General features: G+C 41.5%; 1 protein-coding gene across 2 annotated transcripts in view; it reads left to right on the forward strand.

Moving 5' to 3' along the window:
• The window catches only part of IPCEF1 (interaction protein for cytohesin exchange factors 1), a 46,637-nt gene extending 37,225 nt beyond the window's left edge, over nt 1-9,412 (forward strand). For both annotated transcript variants that reach the window (XM_086625093.1, XM_086625084.1), the window contains 2 exons: nt 5,366-5,556; nt 8,996-9,412. In XM_086625093.1, the coding sequence (XP_086481219.1) occupies nt 5,366-5,556; nt 8,996-9,196 (392 nt within the window). In that variant the 3' untranslated portion in view covers nt 9,197-9,412. The remainder of the gene's footprint in view (nt 1-5,365; nt 5,557-8,995) is intronic.
• Nucleotides 9,413-19,611: the final 10,199 nt, after the last annotated feature.

Raw genomic sequence — 19,611 nt, forward strand, 5'->3', positions numbered from 1 at the left:
CTTGATGTGTGCAGATATACTGAAAAACCTGGAAAGCTTTTCACACACCACTTGAACTGTATCAAAGTCAGTTTTGTGGGAAGGAGTTGGTTAAATAGGAGCTGGATGCAGTCAATTCCTCCTTCTCTCAGAACTGACATCCTCTTCCCCTCTGGAGTCTGCCTGTGCCAGTAATAGCCAGAACAGATCCTCTGGGGTGCTCTGGCCCCTTTGTTCCTACTGCAAAATTCACAGAAAATGGCTAGATTGTTGCTAAGACCAGACAAGAAGTACGCCTAGGGTGAGAGCAACTGTGTAGAGAAACAACTGTGCCTGATTATTTTGCTACTCATCAAAAACGCTTTAGAAAACACTGTGAAAGCTATGGTGTTACGGTTCTCTGAACTCTCTGAAAATGAGGTACTCATTTGCGTTGTTTCCAGTTCAGACACAGTTTGTTAAAACGGCATCCCTCGCTGCTGAGTCCGCTACGCTCTTATAGTCAAGAGCATCTAGCTGTTGGTGGTAATATACTTTTCCTGTCACTTTTTCCCACTGTCTCCCACCTTTAGTCACACATTTGCCAGTGAGGAGTTTGCCTAAGCTATGCCCTCCTAGTTCAGATATTTCCTGTCTTTTCTGTACTGTAGTTCTGTGGAAAATGTGCTTTCCTCGAGGTGTCATCATATTCCCATTGAAAAGTCTACCACTGCTATGGAGAACGGATGGGTGTGGGACAATATGTGTAGGTAGGTAAGGGCAAAAGCAGTTTATTATTTTTTTTCTCTCCTCTCTCCGGCCTGGGGCCTATATGTTGTCCCATTGACATCAAAGGTTTTGGCAGAATCAGAAGTGGGGATGTTGGCGCAGCCACAAGAAGATCGTAAGAGTAGCAAAGACAGGAGGAAGAAACATTTTTTTTCCTGGTATTAATACATAGTTGGAGACTGTGAGATCTCAGTTAGAGAATGGGAGAACAAGTATTTACATTTCGGCTTAGAGTTAGTAAGATATGTTCTGTTGGAGGTGGTTTTTCAGTGCAAAATGCTCTTTCTGCCAAACACTGCCAATTTCTATATCTTTACCACTGGGAAACAATCAGTTTTATTTTTCACAGCTGCTTTTTGAAAAGTTCTGGATAATTTCACTTTGGTAGGCTTAAAGAACATTAAAGTTGAGATTTCAGGCAGGCTTTTATATTGCTGCTGCAAGGTGAGAAGTCTCAATACCTTAATGTCTCCCACCTGTGGCAAGTTGGCCGACAGGACAGTGGAAGCTGAAAATTGAGGAGGTGAAGAGCTGGCGTACTGAACCTCTGGCAGCTTGCTGTTGTCTATGATATCTCCTGTTAGAGGGAAATTCCAGATAAGTGGCGGCAAGCCACAAAATTGTGTTTTACATCTCCTGAAACAATTTGTCAGAAGTTCTGACTTGCCTGAAATATTACTTGATTTTCCTCACCCCAGCCCAGAATGTCTCTTTCTCTTGAATGTTAAAATATCTCAGGGCAGGACTTCCCTTTTCCTCAGGCCAGCACTGGTTCCTTTCCACCTCCCCCACCGTGGAGTCTGACAAGGTTAAACGAGCTATACAATACTGCAGAATTTTTCCAGAAGCGCTGTGAAGCTTTAGCAGGCTGCGAGGCTTGTGGGCAAAGGGCATGGTGCAGGAGCCCAGGAAGACTGATCCTTCCAGCAGCATCGCTCAACAGGATTGCTTACAGTTAATGCTGCCAGGGGAAGGGAGAAGTGCACAATGCATATGCTCCCCTGTGTGTATGTACGTGCTCGTAAAGGCACACAATATGTAATATCCTTCCACCGTTGCCGTTTGTTCCTTACCATTAATCCCTCAGTAGGTCCTGAGAGAAAAATGAATGCATTTTATCTTTAAAATAGGATGAGATAAAGAAGTGCTGTAGTAGCATTTCAGTTTCCTAACTTGCATGCCTGAGACAGAAAGTGCTTAGCTTGAAGAGCTCTGGTGGAAGAGATAACTTGCAATATTATATTTTGAAGTAATTTTGAATGTGCCTTATGTCAGCTGCGTGACCCGGCTGGAAAGACTCACTCCAGAGCAGAGCAGTGCTAGCGGGGCCAGACCTGTCCATGTTATTAAGAATTTTTTCCAGTGGAATATATCCATTGTTATAAACTTTCAGAGGTTAACAAAGCTCAGAGTAGGGGTGGTACATTTATCTTCGGGAGGCTAACACAGACAATCTGTTCATTTTTACACCAGAGCCTGAGCTTGTGTGCTACGGGCTACATTCTTACTTCGTGATGGAAAGCAAATATTTTGTAACAATTTGGTAGTAAGGTGTAGACAACCGAGGTCTCACAGAAGGAATCTGAATCACTGAAGCCTAAAAATACAGAACTGGTGGATGTCTGTGCTTCTGTCAGACTTGCTCATTTGCAGATCAGTGCTCTGACTCCAGGTGCAACGAATCGAAGCACCATCAAGTCCTGGGAAAATGTGCTGTGAACATTTGGATCTGGAGAAAAAGTCCAGTCTGTGCTTAAGCCTTGAGTCACATTGCTATATCTCTATTATCCAACCTTAATTTTCTCTCAGGTGTTTTGTGGGGAAAACAAGCAAGTAAACTACAGGTAGCACTTTCTTTGTATATTTTTGTGGCTTTAAGAGGCTTGTGAAATACCGTAATGCACCATTGCGTGATTGAGGAGAAAAATATTTTCTTATTACAAATAATTTTATTTGGTTTATTGATCACTAGACATAGTGCCTCTCCCCTTCCTCCCTTACCTCACCCCCTTTCAGATTTACTATGTCAATCTAGTGTGTTCAGAGGGAACTTCAAGCCCTCAAAACATGGCCTTTTCCTTTCTGAGCTTGGTTCGGGGGAACTCAGGACATTGAAGGTAAAAGTCCAGATAGATATTGGACAGTCTGGCTTTAATTTGTAGAGGTTTATTGGTAGACATACTCTTTGTGAACAGCAACAGTACCTGCTTCTATACAAAAGCACAATATTAAGATACTCTTGTTATTTTTTTAACTCTTGTGGGAGAAGTTCACTGCTCATCAGTGTAAACAAAGATGGAGACAAAAGTACTGTATAACTCGCACCTAGCTCTACACAGCCTGTGGGTTTCACTCACCCTGGTTTTCCAACTATTTCCTGAAGTCCCGTTTATCTGCTTCACTGTCACTCTCTTTATCCACTCAATCTGAAGTACCTGGCACTTTCTTTTCCCTCTGGAATTACCTGACCCTGATCAATCCTTTGAGGGTGGGAGTGGTGAATATGAAGAATATGAAACGGGAGAGGAGTTTAAGGTTGCAATCTTGAAAGAATACAGGAGCTGAGTGCACGCTGCTTGTCAAGTGCATCATCTGGGAGCCTTTTGCTGGGCTTTTCTGACTTTGGCTTTATCTTTTTCTGTGATGAGTGTTACTCTCCTCCTTACCTTCACCCACAAGTGCACAGAAGATATCAGAGTACTTAGCATGGAAGAAAAGTGTTCAGTGAGGGTGTTTTCTAATGCTTGCTGCTTTGTAATCCTTTTAGGACACTGAGGAGCATCATGAGTTAGCCTCAAAAAATATCTGGAGCAGGGACATTATGTTCCCCATGGCTTGACTATTTATTAAAGTTGCTGGACAGGATCAATGCAAATTTTTTTTTTCTTCCTATATACTCTTTCTTGAATATCTGATAAAGGGCAATTTATCTCTCAAAGTGATACTGCATATAGTCCTGATGGATGATGTCTACAGTAGAGCTGAGCCAGTCCTGTGCAGGAGCTGGCTAATGAAACAAACAGCTGCTTCATCCCAAGAAAGTAGGCAGGAAGCTAGTTATAATTACGAGCCTCATGGCATGAGCTGACAGTTTTCAGGAAATACTACTGCCGTGTATTATGCCTTACACTTGCATTTTTTTTCTATTTCCTGCAGCTTGTTAAATATACAACAGTTCTCCTTTTCCTCCCCCAGCACAGTACCAATGTTGGGAACTATATTTAGTTCTTGTCAAGTTATAGCAGGCTTTTTATAATCACAAAGTAGTGAAAAAAAAGGCCAGCAACACAGTGAAGGCAAATATTTGTAGTATACCACAAACCTTTCGTGTAACCTAAATATTTAGAAAGAACAGGGGTGTAGGAGGATGCTGTACTTTTTAAAACATGGAAAAGATAAGGAGCAGCCTCCTAAGTATGCTGACATGTTGGAGAATTCTTTTTCTGCAGCATGAGTGAGCAAAAGGACTTCTTCCTTTTGTTCAGAAAATGTTTGCTGATTGAAGATGATTTAGAAAAGCCAACAGTTAACTTTTAAATAAAAGAAAACACACCCAGGCAGTTCAGCTGGCACATGTAGGACTGCAGTTGAGAACCACAACCACCATCTTCAGTGAAATAGAAGTGAATGTTATTCCAGTGGGTCTTGAGGGACTCATTAGCACTCTGAAAACACCGATAACTTTAAAATTTTCCTTTAACAAACACTGAAGTAGAAAAGCTTGCAGTGCGGTCTGAAGGACAAGAAGTGAGTTGCGCAGTCTGTGGCTGAGAACGGCTTTCTGCCCAAATGGCCTTATATATGCATGGTACATTTTTAGTTTCGGACTGTTCATTTTTAAGTTGGTTTATTCTGAAAAAAAAGTCTTTCCTTCAATTTTTATCTCATTTTCTGTTATTTCATTCCCAGCTTTTCCTTTCATGTCCTCTTTGTCATGGAAAATGGTGCTGCAACTTGGGATCCATCAGAATAATTGAGGTGGAGATAATCAAGGCTTTGTTGTGAGGCATCACGAGCAAATTCTATGCTGCAATCTGTGAATAGCAGGAGTTAAATATAGGTGCATCGAGGGTTTCTACTTTAATCTGTTTTCTAGAGACCTTGTTTTGGAGCTTTTGAAACATTCCTTTGTTTCATTTCATTGCTCAATTTTTTAGACTTTGTTTTCAATAATTTTCAAAACCTGGCAATGAATTGGTGCACCAAATAGAATTTGACCTGTTAGTCATGAGGTAGAAATGTAATTGTGTGCAGCATGTACAGACAAGGTCAATGGGTGTTGATGCTATCAAAGTTGTTTTCATTTAAATGTAGCATTACAGACCTGTTGTTCAAAGTCTGTGATATATTTGGAGCATTAAAGCAGCACTCCATCAGTGGAAACACATGCTCGTATCTGTTTAGATGACAACCTGATTCTTAAAAATGTTTGAGTTTGATAGTATGCCTTTCTCATGTGCATTATTACCCTATAAATTACCCTAAAAATTATCTTTTGTAGATCTAAAACTGTTGCTTTTTGATTTGGCAAAGTGCCCTTCTGATAGCTGAACTCAATATTTCTGCTATCTGTTGCTGTGTTCACATTCTCATACCCAATTTATTCTTTTCTTTGCAGATCAGGAAAAATGTGATGATGATGAGATGGAGCGACTTTACAAGTCATTAGAACAAGCAAGCCTGTCTCCCATTGGTGATCGCCGGCTGTCAACGAAGAAGGAGCTTAGAAAGTCATTTATCAAACGCAGCAAAAACCCCTCCATTAATGAGAAACTCCACAAAATTCGAATGCTGAACAGTACATTGAAGGTGAGGTCGCAGAACTAACCAAGGGAAAGCCTGAGAGAAAGGAACTGTTTGACTGAAAAAAGAAGGAAGCCTAGACCTCAGCCAAACTCTAATTACATATTTACTTAAAGTCCCAGAGAATTTAGTTGAGTTTTTGAAATTTCCTACTTCATTCTGAATACTGAGTGGTGATTTGTTGTTCAATTTGAACTGGAAGCAGAGGCAATAGTTCAGAAGGGACTCTTGGTGCAGAAGTTCCAGTCCATTTTGAAAATTTAATAAAGAAAGCTTCTCTTAGCTGGAAAACTTGCAAGCTCAGCTGAATGCATTAAACAGGGGAGCCTTAGAAAAGGAAGAGCAGAAAAAGTATGTTGATGATAAAGGAGATGAAAATGACCCTGAGCCAAAAAAAGTTTTCCTTATGTGATTATTGGAGAATGTACAGGACGTGCCAAAGCTATTGTAAAGACCTCCTGTAACTAAAATATTTTTAATAACAAAAGCATCCTGCTTTTATGTTGGAAATGTATCGTGAACCGGAGGGGTTCAGGGGACGTTTCATGAAAGGGCCAGTAAATCTGCCTGGAATATGGGGATTTATGAGGCTGTTTACTCACCAGCGTCAAGTGTCATGGGATTTCAAAGCCTGCTTCTGAATGGTACTGAGGGAAACAGAAAGCTTAACTATAGCATTTAAATTGTAAGGAGAAGAAAGAATAAATGTAAACCTGGGACTTGTTTCTTTTTTTATGCATTAGAAGCACAAATCGAGTATCTTTCTTCAAGTGCGTGTATTTGGCTGCAGGCATTGTAAGCTGGAGAAATGCATGTAAAAACTTCTCCTATCAGCACAATCACAGATTTGATTATTAGTTGCAATGGGAGGCTTGGCTTTGGCACTCTGGCCTGTGTTAAAATTCTTGAGCACACAAGTTGAGAAGACAAGTGGGAATATAGGCATTCTCCCTGGCTCCAATTGAGACCTGGTGGAGTCTTTCCTCAGTATCAAAGAGTCTTCAGTGATATGATACTGACTACAGCAGTATTCATCTGCATCAGCAATCAAGTGAGCCCATTATATAATAGAAAGTTAGCTTGAAAAGTATGCCTATTTTATGGGACAGGAAACTAAGCATAGAAACATACTGCAAAGTTTTCCCTGATAGGAGCCTCTCTAATAAATCTAAGACCCAGTTAGTACAAAATGGAGTTGTATCTTGTGAGACAGTCAACTTCATTAGGATGGAGATGCATGGAAGCCTTACTGCCAGACATGAGCAAGGAGGATATCTTTGCATTGATTTAGCATGGGATTATTGTATAAGTTGTGCTTAGCAGTTTTTATAACCTTAGGCTTGTCTAACACTTGTGTTTAATATGGAAAAATAATTTTTAGAGTGTTCATAATGTATGAAATGTGTTGATCTTTCTTTTTCCGCTTTCTTCAGACTAAGAAATTGGAGTATTGACAAGACAAATATAGCACAGACATTTTCTCACAGACACAGAGTTCTATACACAGCAGTGTTTGAGTTAGCCTGTCTGAGAGGCAAATGCCTGCAGTGTGAAAGTGCCATATTCTTTGCATCAGTGGGATTATGTACTTTTAAAGTCAATTTTCTGAACTTATAAGATGAGACATGACATAATTGGAAATGATCTATTGGAAATTGAAAAATCAGGAAAGTTTTGCATCTGGTCCAATTTACTTTGTTTTAATTAAAACTCTATTAGTTAGAGAAGTGATTTACGCAAGATTCAGTGCAATTTTGATTTTGGACTTTTGACTCCACATCTTTAACAACAGATTAGTGTTATTGCCACAACATATCATTAAAAAAACATGCTTTGGATAGTTTGGAAGAGAGAGAAGCTGTGTGCAAATGCATCACAGGCTTAATGAATGTGAGAAATAGATTCAGTGGTACAGGCTTTTCACCAACAGGTTTGCCAACTGGAAATACTCTTTACTCCCTTCTACCTCCCTATCTCCTCTTCTTTTTGGCTAACTGCACATACCTCTGCATCAATGTCAGAAGCCTTCTTACAAGGGCTGACACTAGATCTTGAGGGTAGGACTTGTGTAAATCAACAGTTGAACAAGCTTTTCTGTCTGAAAGCACCTCAGGTGTCACAGGGATTAGAATAGCTGATAGCTCATTAGAGTAGTAGTGGGATATGGATGCGTAAGTGTCGTGAATGTGTGAGAGTATTTTCAAAGTGTTTTCAAGGCAGCCACTAGCACAGAGCGTCCTCAGGCATGATGAAACTGGTGGCTGCAGGAGAAGATGGTTAGAACTATTTTATTGCTTTCACACACAGACTGGGAGGGATGGAGCCATGCAAAAGCAGTAAAGGTTTGTTAGCGCAGCATGGTGCCTCCAGTAAGAAATTTAATCTGCTAACGAAGGCTTCTCTATCCTGTGGTCCACTGCATGGATAGGCAATAAGGGCTGGAAAAGCAGACTGGTTCGTTGTGTCAGAAAATGTGAGGACATCTATGAATATAAATGTCCGAAAGGGGGTTTTGAAGAAGAAAGAGCCAAGCTCTTTTCAACAGTGTCTAGTGACAGGACCAGAGACAATGGCCACAAACTGAAATGCAGGATGTTCCCTCTGAACATCAAGGAGCACTTTTTTACTGTGAGAGTGACTGAGGACTGGCACAGGTTGCCCAGAGAAGCTGTGGAGTCTCCATCCTTGGAGATCTTCAAAAGCTATCTCGACAAGGTCCTAGGCAGCCTGCTCTAGGTTGCTCTACTTGAGGAAGAGGATGGGAGTAGATGACCTCCAGAGCTCTCTTCCAACCTCAACAATTCTGTGATTCTGTGACATAACAAGTCTCAATGTCCCTGCATCAGCGACTGTTCATGTCTTACAATTGAACTAAGGTGCCTGCAATATATGGTCTGAGCTGCTCTTGGCGAAAGTAGAGACCAGATTTAGTAGTAGTAGCTGGCAGTAATGTATTGGCAGCTACATGTGCTCTAGCTGCTCTACTGCCATTGCACAGATTATATCGAAAATTATTTTCTGTCTAGCTCTCAGAGAAGAGATATTTATAATGTGGCTAGGGAATAAGTATTTTTTGAGAAAGTTGGAACTGGTGTGAATTACAGAAATAAATGCTGTTTTGTCTAGTTTCATGCAAGTACTGACTTGTTGTGAGACAGCATAACAACGTCCAATTTTCACATGAATCCTGTCTCTGAAGTTTTACTAAGAATCCTATAAAATAGAAAATCTACATGAAATCGTAATGTTGTCTTCAACTGGGATAAATTTCTGCTGTGAACTTAACTTTGACGATCTATATTCTAAAATTGGGAACAAGTTGCCAGGAGGATGGATAATTGGCCATCTCCTTGTGACTTGGTTCTCTAATGTTCCCAGAGTATTTTTGTTATGGACAATGAGCTTGACGATTTCTGTGGGAAATAACCACTTCTTCTCTTCCTAGTGTAAGGAACATGACCTGGCCACAATTAACCAGTTGCTAGAGGACCCGAAGTTGACAGCAATGAAGTACAGAGAGTGGAGGAACACAAACATCATGCTGGTCCAAGATATTTATCAGCAGCAGGAGGTCCAGGACATGTCCACAGAGAATAGCGAGGAGCAAGAGATGACTCCACAGCCTATTGCTGAAAGTGCTGTCTGAGGCCATGGTTTAATGGTTCATGGCAAGATTTTTCTCCACGGGTCTTCGTGTACAGGCACTTTAAACTGCTGCATTTTGAGGTTTGTTTTTTCCAAGTCTTCTTTGAAAGGAAAACAACCCCTTCTCCATAGCTTTAATTCCTCTTGCAAAACTTACTTCATGTCAAAAGGGCGAATCCCCCAAATTAAAAAAGCATGCCTGAACCTGAACTGCATACCTAAGAAGACTATTTTATGAAGCAGTGAAGAAATGTTTTTCCATCTTTGGAGAAGTAAATTAAGTATGTCCAACTCCTGGAAGTCACAGAACTGTACAATATGTACTGTATAAATGTGAGATCTTTGAGGTTGTTTTAACCAGGTAAACTTACCATTAGAGGAAACTAAACCAGTACCAACAGGACGTAGTCTAATTTCTACCTTTTTACCCTGTAAGATAACCCGATGTATGCATTTTCATCTCTGCATTCATTCACTTTCACCACTCTACCAGTTTAAACTGAGACAAGTAGAATAGTAAGTATGCATGAGTTTATACTACAGACAGCCGTCAGGCACACAGTTTGTGCTCTGCCTGATGTTTTATGAGTTTCAAATTTATTTATGGACCAAACCAAGGTACTGTCTTTCTACATGAAGAAGAGGAGGTCTCTCAATGTTTGCTAACATGTAATTTACTCTTCCATGAGGCAGCTAATGCTTCAACAAGTTTCAACTTTTCTTATGGACTTGGCAGAATTCCTTGCAAAATTGTTTTCTTCTTTCTTATTTTTGACAATATATAAGGTACAAGTTCATCCCAGATTTCTACTGAGAAAGGTGACCAAGTTCACAAGGCAGAAGCTAAAACATTCCTGATGTGCACCTGGAAGTGTAAAACACAGCTGCAAATATTTTTGTAAATATATGTCATTTTATGGCTTCTATGAATGTGACTGTACTGTATATATGTTTTATTTATATATTTATATGTGCTGAATCTTGTAATGTAGATAGGCATACATGGACCAGACCTACCCAGATGAGAATGCTTATGGGTAGACTTGAAATGCCTCTTTGTGTTTTGTTCCATTATGAATCACAGTAATAGCGCTACAACTGAGACTATCCTGGGACATCTGCTATAACTTTTTCTTCTGTCTTTCTAGCTTTGAGTTTTAGATGAAGAAAATCTGTACAACTTAGGGCAGGAAAATAAGTTTTCTAGAAAGTTTTATGATTTCCCTTTGGGCAAACCAAAATAGCATTAAGAGGTTTTGCTGCAGGAGGATCGTAACTTTTTGCCTTTGTCATCATCAGTACAAGGTTTGAGTTTTTTGCCTTCCCATCTTCTGTGTGTGTACAAGTATGAGGAACTTTGCAGAGTGCTGAATTTTGAAAAGTAAGAATTAGCCCAGAATTCTCAAATAAATGCCTCTACAGGAACAGTGGCAATCTGCATTTCTGTTGACTATTTCATAAAGATATTCTTTGTCATTAGTTTTCGATACAGTTTGTCTTTTCAAGCAAAATACACTATACAGATGCAGCCATATTAACTTATCTTTATACATTTTATGTTTTATCGTAGCTTGATTGAGAAAGCAAAAGTTAATAGTGTTAGTGGAAATATGTGAAATCTTTTCCACCTGTGTAGTGATAAGTCTGACTCTTGATACTGCATTTTTAATATTCAGCAGCTTTCCTTTTAAAATAGAGATATGGAATTATGTCCCAATGCATCTGAAAATGGCAGTTAGGGCTATCTTGAGTGTGAGAACTGAGGAGCAGATAGTAAGCTATAAGAAAGGGGAAACAGAAGGAAGAATGTAGGCTTCTTTGATACAGGATTTAATGGGAGAGGCTCAGGGAAAATGAGAGCTGGTTGAATGCAGAAGCAGGGCTGTGCTTGAAATAGCATCACTGCCTCAGGTATAAAAGAGTTTAGGAGTGTATGGGTAAGAACTGTGGGTCAGGACTTAATAATATGGCTAGTCTGCTGGTGGTGAACAAGCATTAGGTGAGACCTGGAAGTGGGTGACAATGACTAAATGGGGGAGCTGACATAAAAGCCAAGTTGGTTAAAAAGCTATTGTTTTCAAGAAATTGTCACGAGTGGTGATTTCATCACTTCACTAATTCTAAATAGAAGTTGATAGGAATTAAGCAAGCTCAATAGCTGGTGCAACTTGGTTTAGAGTAACCGTGTCTCAAAAATTGACCCCGTTTTAAGTTTAGTGTTTTGTTTTGTTTTTTAATTTTTCATCATTCACAGAAGTCCCTCTGAATGGCAGACATCTGTGAATGTCCTGCTCCCAACTGAAATTCTTCAAAGCAGATGCATAGGTGGTAGAGGGATAGCCCCTAAATTTGACATCGTGTCAATTAACTACTGAGAGCACACTGAAAATTAGAAGTATAGGGATTAATCTGCTTGGTCCATCTGAATTTTAACTATCTGGTGCTAAATAATTGATAAGTAGCCGAGGTCAAATTGCATGTACTTTTTCATTCGCAAATGCGAGTTTCTCATGAAGCGAAGTGTGTAAACATTTTTCATCAAAAGCATCTTCACTTAGATCTTAAAAACAAGCACATGCTTAAGTGGCCTGTCCAACTGGGCCAGACGAGTCAGTGCCTTGCAGTTCCAAGAAGGTTGAGCTTTTAAATTACTCTCTTTCAGATGATCAGTAGGTACTTATTTTGAACTATTGAGTTTTTGAAAACCTATTGACGATGGGCTCTATCACCCTTTTCGAAAAGAAGAGAAAACTCTTTATTAGGGTTACTTTAATGCAGTTGTTATGTTAAGAAATTTCTGTGTGTTCAAGAAAATGAATGTATGAGTTTTATGCAAGTGCAGTGCTGAGATTCTATCTCCATTCTTTTGAGCTACTATTTAGACCCAGAACACATGGAAAGTGTGGGAAATGTGAAGTGAAAATTGTAGTGAAACAGGATTCATTTTCCACCATTGCTAACTAACGTGATGGTTTTGACCTGGTGCTGGATTCATCACTAGGGACTGCACAGCAACGTGAAAGCCACAGTTGAAGAAACAAGCGTGCACAAACCGACAGCTACAATCAGCGGGTGCAGCTGGGAGCCACCTTGGCAGGAGAAACTTCAACAGCTCTGTCATCTGCTCAGTGATACCTGGGACAAAGGGTGTCTGTTGGTCTGAATTTGAAAGGCCTGCACTATTGACTCACAATGTAGGGAAACTGTGCATCCCTAGTGAATGTCCAAAAGCCTTTTAACCATCTGCCTCATGGGACTTGTTTTATGTACTTTTTCAGGAGAAAGTGTGTATGTGTGGACGTGTGCACATGCACACTTATTCTTTTGTCGAAGCCTTTTGGTATTGGTGCAGTAAGTCCAGCTATGCAGATTTTGGTGTAACTAATGACAACATCTAATTTCAGTTGTTTCTGCAGCCTGTCTTTGGTGACTTTTCTGGAAATTCAGTCTCTGTTTTGGTGATGTAAATCTCATGAACTACCAGATTGAGGTGCGATCACATTTCCTTTCCTAAGATGAGAGAAGTTTCATGTGGGAACCATGAACCGTTTCTGCACCTAGTTCTCACAATTTACTCAATACTGGGTTTCACCTAAAACAGGAATAAACATAAATAAAAAATGTGCTACAACCTTTTCTTTTTGCAAATATTTTCTTTTAGAGGAAACCTTCATATTGAAAGAAAAGGCTATTTTGGGACAATCAAAGAGGGAGAGGAAGAAAAGAGGTGGTATTTGATTTAAAACTATGTAGAATTTCAGAATTTAAAATTATTTCTAGATAGGAAAAATTATGGGCATGTTGCGTCTACTGTGTGAGCCAGTAAGTTTACATGTATAACACAGATTTAATATAAAAACTTGTATTTCTTAACTCTTAAAGTAGCACAGGGGTCCATGTAAGCATACTTCTCTGTAAGGAGAACCATGTACTGTGGTTGAAATTTGGGCTTTGGGCCTTTTTTGTTCTTTAGCTTGTTTGGTGGTACAAAAGTGACCAGTTGCAATGAGGGCCTGGGCTTACCGCATTTATACGAGACATGTCTTTCTGTTAACAGGAAGCCAAAGTGGCTTTCTTGTAGTGGTAGAGCCAAAGTGGTATTTCCTGTTTTGTGTCGAGCATTTTGAAGCAGCAGACATTTTAAGATGTCAGTCAGCATTTCCTTGATGCCTTGAAGATTTATCCCATTTTGGTCTGCCTCAAGCTGCCACTTTCTTTCATTTTTAAGAACTGGCTGCATTATCAACTAAAACAAAAATTGAGATGAAAAAAGGAAAAGGAAAAACAGAACAGAAAAGCTCTGAGCTAAGATCAGGCTGAAATTTTTGCCTCTGCACAAGGGTAATGGGAGCTAAGCTTGCCAAAAGCTAGGCATTTCAACACCGCAAAAAAGATTGTCAGTTGTTGAGGAGAGCACTACGTTCCTTGAAATTTACCGTGAGAGAAGTTCCAAGACCTGTCTGCTCTGGAAAAATAAATATTTTTCTGATTTATTTCCTCCTGGTAAAAATCCAAAGGGCTCAGTTTTGGGGCCTGTTCTCTTTAACATCTTTATCAATGATCTGGATGAGGGGATCTAGTGCACCCTCAGCAAGTTTGCAGATGACACTAAATTGGGAGGTAGTGTTGGTCTGCCTGAGGATCGGAAGGCTCTACAGAGGGACCTGGACAGACTGGATCGATGGGCTGAGACTAACTGTATGAAACTCAACAAGACCAAGTGCCAGGTCCTGCACTTGGGCCACAACAACCCCCTGCAGCGTTACAGGCTTGGGGAAGTGTGGCTGGAAAGCTGCACAGCAGAGAAGGACCTGGGGGTGCTGGTCAACAGCCGATTGAACAAGAGCCAGAAGTGTGCCTAAGCAGCCAAGAAAGCCAATGGAATCCTGGCATGTATCAGAAACAGTGTGGCCAGCAGGAGCAGGGAAGTGATTGTACCCCTATACTCAGCACTGGTGAGGCCACACCGTGAGTACTGTGTCCAGTTTTGGGCCCCTCAGTTCAAGAAGGACACTGAGGTGCTGAATGGGTTCAGAGAAGAGCAACGAAACTAGTGAAGGGTTTAGAGAACTTGTCCTATGAGGAGCGGCTGAGGGAGCTGGGACTGTTTAGTCTGGAGAAGAGGAGGCTCAGGGGGACCTTATCGCTCTCTACAATTACCTGAAAGGAAGTTGTAGGGAGATGGGGGTCAGTCTCTTCTCCCACATTATGAATGACAGGACGAGAGGGAATGGCCTCAAGTTGCGCCAGGGGAAATTTAGGTTAGATATCAGGAAAAATTTCTTTACAGAGAGGGTTGTGAAGTATTGGAACAGGCTGCCCAGGGAGGTGGTGGAGTTCCTATCCCTGGAGGTGTTTAAAAACCGTGTGGATTTGGTGTTGAGGAACATGGTTTAGGGACCCTGACAATGCAGGGTGAATGGTTGGACTCGATGATTTTGAGGGTCTCTTCCAACCAGATGATTCTGATTCTATGATTCAAAGGGAGTGGTTTATAAGCTGACAGAAATTTAATATATGCATGTAATTCTTTGATAGTTCATCAGTCTTGATGTATTACCTTGAAATGATTGACTTTGGAAGACAGCTTTTAATGCAGAAAATCCATTTCTTTGGGAAACCCTTGTAGCTACCACACCGCTTGAGGCTTATGTACCTTAGGTGTATGGCATTTCTATCGGTGAAATAGCTTACGTCATCATACCACAGCTTAGGAACCCTGTGAACTCTTATACTCCCAGTGTCCTAGATGTCTTAGGACCTACCCAAGTTATTCTGAACCTTGAAGTTGCTTACGGCAGTTTTACCTTCTCCCACCAAAAAATAAAGAAAAGAGGATATGATAACATGTCTCCTGCTCTCATGTGAAGAGAAACTAGCACTAGTCTAGCAAAGATTCAGGTAAGTCACTTTATTTATGAACCTTTAGTAAAATAACTCACCTGGTGAAACGCTGTATGTGGACACTAATAGCAGCGCTCTTGTGTAGCTTTCAGTGCGGAGGACTGGCCAAAAAGAGGAATAGGGATGTCTGTTCCATTACCCTCTGTGCAGACAGGGAAAGCCATGCATAGAGAGTATTTGTAAAGGTATCTGTTAGCCAGGGGCAGGGCCTGCAGCACCATGAAGATATATGGAATCCCAATTTGGTATTTTATCTGCTAAGTCTATTTTTTTTCCCCACTGGTTTCAAACTCAGAGCACAATATTTGCACTCAGCGCTGTCTTTTTACTGCTTGTTGCCCACACATGTGACTTGATTTTAATGGAATGATACACACATCTTGCAGAATGAGAGCCTTATGTTTGCACTTGTCAATTAAACACTGAAATGAGAGAACATTTTGCTCAGCCTTTTTTTTTACTTTTCACTGTGGATTTTTCAGTTTATTGCTATAGAATAAAATAAGGATTCTCTGGTTCTTTAAATGAGCAATTTTCCCTTTGGACTAATATCAATATTAATTTAAATAATCTGGGACCAGGAAGAGTCAATGAATGGTTTGACTGAGGAATGTCTTCCACTAGTTGGCAATGTAATTTTTGAAACTACTGTTAAGTTAGTTAATTCTCTTAAATTGATTGCTGTAGCCACTCTGAAGGAATGTCTCATCTGACAGGTGTGGAATGTTGTTGGATTTTTTTCTTTTTTAGCTCACGAAGGAGCTTGTTTCAATTATAAGAGATTTGGGATCTTTGTCAAAAGACTTTGAGTTTAGCTAGTCAGGATAGCCAGATAGCAGCACCGTGAAGTTGCGTTTCCTGAGAAATGTGCTTGTCTAAGGGCTCAGCTGCCCTGAAGGAAGAATGTCCCTCTACCGCTCTATTCCCTCAATCTCCTACATGCTTCCACTTTTTGCCTCGGGCTAATCTGCTCATCATTTGGTACCTCTGTCAGCTCAACCGAGTCAGGCAACAAGGAGCAGATCCAGCAAGCTGGATAGTCGTGTACTGCAATGGTGAATAAAATTGACTTATGGAGGCACTCAGTGCCTGCCAGAACCCTCACAAGGGAGGCAGCTGAATTGTGTAGGCAGAAGTAGAAGGAAGAAGAGCTGTGCAAGCAGGAGGGGAGAGGGAGATGGAGACCTCTTCCTTTTAGGAGCAGAGCATTAGCTTGACTCAGCTTCCTGCAAAGCTATAGCTTCACTTTCACTAAGTGATGATTTTCCTTGTTTTTCCCTGCAACACCTGGTTATGAAGATAATCTGAGGGAACAGTTTTCATGTGGAGTTTACCATGGTCTCAGCCTGTGCTCTTGCTTTCCATGCCTCACGCGTGGTCAAATGCTTTGTTTCTGGGCCTGAAAGCCAAACCTTATAAAAAACAATGCTATGTTTCCTTAGGATCCTTCCTGGTATGCTTGCTGCAGGGACACTGGTGCAAGCATGAGAGAGGCAGTGGTCGGAGCTGGAGCACTGTACGTGCACCCACTTATGCTAGCTATGAAACCACACCTTGCTGGCTTGGACCACCTTTTGTTTTCCTCTGGCTTTTGATTTACACCCTTCTGTGGTAATACAAAATATAACTGGTTCTAAAGTTTTATAAGAATAGAAACGAGTGGCTTATCATGATTTAGACTTTTGTCTTTTGTCTGTGTAAAAAACCCACTGAGCTTCACTGGACTTTCAGACATTCCCCCTGAGCCTGCCCCTCTACTCAGCTCTCGTGAGACCCCACCTGCAATACTGTGTTCAGCTCTGGAGTCCCCAACAAAAGAAGGACATGGAGCTACAGGAGCGGGTCCAGAGGAGGGCCACGAAGATGATCCGAGGGCTGGAGCACCTCTGCTATGAAGACAGGCTGAGAGAGTTGGGGCTGTTCAGCCTGGAGAAGAGAAGGCTCCGGGCTGATCTTATTGCAGCTATCCAGTACTTAAAGGGGGCCTACAGGAAAGCTGGAGAGGGACTTTTTACAAGGGTGTGTAGTGATAGGGCAAGGGGCAATGGATTCAAACTGAAAGAGGGCAGATTTTGATCAGATATAAGGAAGAAATTTTTTACATTGAGGGTGGTGAGGCAGTGGAACAGGTTGCCCAGAGAAGTTGTGGCTGCCCCATCCCTGGAAGTGTTCAAGGCCAGGTTGGATGAGGCTTTGGGCAACCTGGTGTAGTGGAGGGTTTCCCTGCCCATGGCAGGGGGCTTGGAACTAGATGATCTTTAAGGTCCCTTCCAACCCTAACCATTCTATGATTCTATGAGCTTGAGGCCAGAACATTCACTGGCAACACAGAGGGCAAAGGAGCAAATTCCTGGCATCCGACTCTATTTTATCACTTCACATTTTTGAAAGCCTCAACTGTCATTCTTCTGACATTATCATGGGCTGTTTCTTATTGCTGGAAGAAAGTACTTACGGTCAGGGGGAAAGTTCCTGTATTATCTTCCTGTGCTCAAGAAATGACCTGTTGTCACTAAGAGATGTTTAAAATTGTGTGATAGAAGCTGTGGCAGTACATGGGATACTGCTCATGGTGACAAACTGCTCTGTTATTTTGACAAGGAAATGTGTATCTTTCCTCTTTCCACTTCTGGGCAGAACAGTGTCAGTCTCGGGCAGACACACACGTTCTCCTTGTATTGTTGGTGCGAAAACACAGCTTCTTGCAAACGGGTGTCAGCAAGGTTTGCTGATGGAGAAAAGTGATCTCTTAGCACAGCCTCCTGGCTGTTAGTGAGACAGCAAGCAAGGGAGAAAACCACTGGTTTATACGTAAGAGAGGAAGTAATAGTGTTACCGCTGTAGGTGAGATGTTCTCAGTCTACATCTGAGCAAGTTTTACAGTGAAGTGACGGCGTTTGCTGCAGGTGGGAAAATGGAGATGCTGTCCAGCACACCGGCCCTCTCCGGACCTGAAACAGAAGCAGTAAACTGAAACCAGGTACAGTCTGAGGATAAAGATGCTTTGTGAGGAAAAGCAAGTTAGCGCGTGAGGGGCCAAGGCAGGTGCTAGGAAAGGAGAGGTGGTAAATCTAGTGGGGGGTTAAAGGGGTAATTATTGCCTTTGGGAAAAGGAGGGGCATGAGATCAGTGGAAACCCACAACCTGCCATAAAACTGATGCCTCAGAGGGGATGATTTTTAGTATCTGGTTGTTTAACATCCATGAATCTCAGTTAGTAACTCGTTAAAGCTGTTTTGCAGACCACCCTAGAAGACGAGGGTTGAGAGGTCAGAACTTGTTTTTTGGAAAATACTCTCATGCTGGCGCTAAGGACCATGGCATGTTTCTGTCCTTCATGAAACATCTACACAAGTCTGGTGAAACCCAAAAGCCACTGTCACAGTGTGGCTCAGAAAGACAGCTGAAAATTCAGAGACATCTCCAATGTCCTCAACCCTTGCAACGGCAGCTACGTCCTGGTAATCTATGGGTTTACCTGTGCTCTTGCAGTCCTGTTGCTGAAGTAGAAGGTGTGTTTCTAAGGTGCATTTTCTTAAATCTTATTTTTATTGTAGACTGTAAATTCAGTTCACCTTGACTAGTACTGAAGTTCATAAATTACAGCAGCAATGAAAATGACCCTGGTGGTAGTGGCCTTTCCTGGGTAATTTGAAAATGTTGCTCTACGAATGCCAGGAGGAACCCGGAATAAGTTTTCATACTGCCGTAAAACACACACATCACCTTTCCAGCTTGATGTGCTATTTCATCAGGAGCATAATTTGTTTTCTGTGAAATAATTTATTCTGCTCTTCTTGCCGATGACAAGTTGAGGCAATTCGGGTGGCTGCATCTTATGTACTGTTTCTGAAATGTGTTTTCTAATGCACAAAATAGGATGAATTATGGTGCTGATGCTGGTTGGATGAAGTAGGTGAGAGACTCAGGGCTGAGGCAGCAAACAAAGCTCAGCACTTGAGAGACAGTGACACAAATGATGTAAAGGAAATGTGGGAACATCACTCATTAAACAAAGGAAGGAAACTCGTCCCATGAGGAATCAGAGGAATGATGAAGACAGAGTTTGTGTGACAGCACTGTTCATGCAAAATCTGAGCGCGAAGTAACCCCCGGGAACAAAGTCCAGATGCAGGGAGGTGTTGGCTGGTTTGGGAGCATGGCTGCTCTGAGCGATCGCAGGGCAACCTGGTCAGGCCATACCCCAGGCACGCTTGGGTGCTGGACCAGAGGAACAAGAGACAACCTGGCCAGACCTTTCCTCTGGATGTTAGCACCTGTGCTAGCTGTTCTTGCCATGATGCTGATTTGTGGATCTGGGCCTGTCCTAGATCAGCTGGGCTAGTTCTGCATTTTTATTTCTTCCTGAGAACATCTGTTGAAGCATCTGATTTGTTGGTGTTGTCCTGTGAAAGCCCTTGTACTGCAGTTGTGTCTAAGGCTGGCCAGGGTTTCTTGTTCAGTGTTGGTCCAATTGCTTTTGCTGATAAAGATTAGTCTAAAGTTAAGATC

Source organism: Tauraco erythrolophus, chromosome 2 (genome assembly GCF_009769465.1).
Source record: "Tauraco erythrolophus isolate bTauEry1 chromosome 2, bTauEry1.pri, whole genome shotgun sequence".
In the NCBI taxonomy this organism is placed as follows: domain Eukaryota; kingdom Metazoa; phylum Chordata; class Aves; order Musophagiformes; family Musophagidae; genus Tauraco; species Tauraco erythrolophus.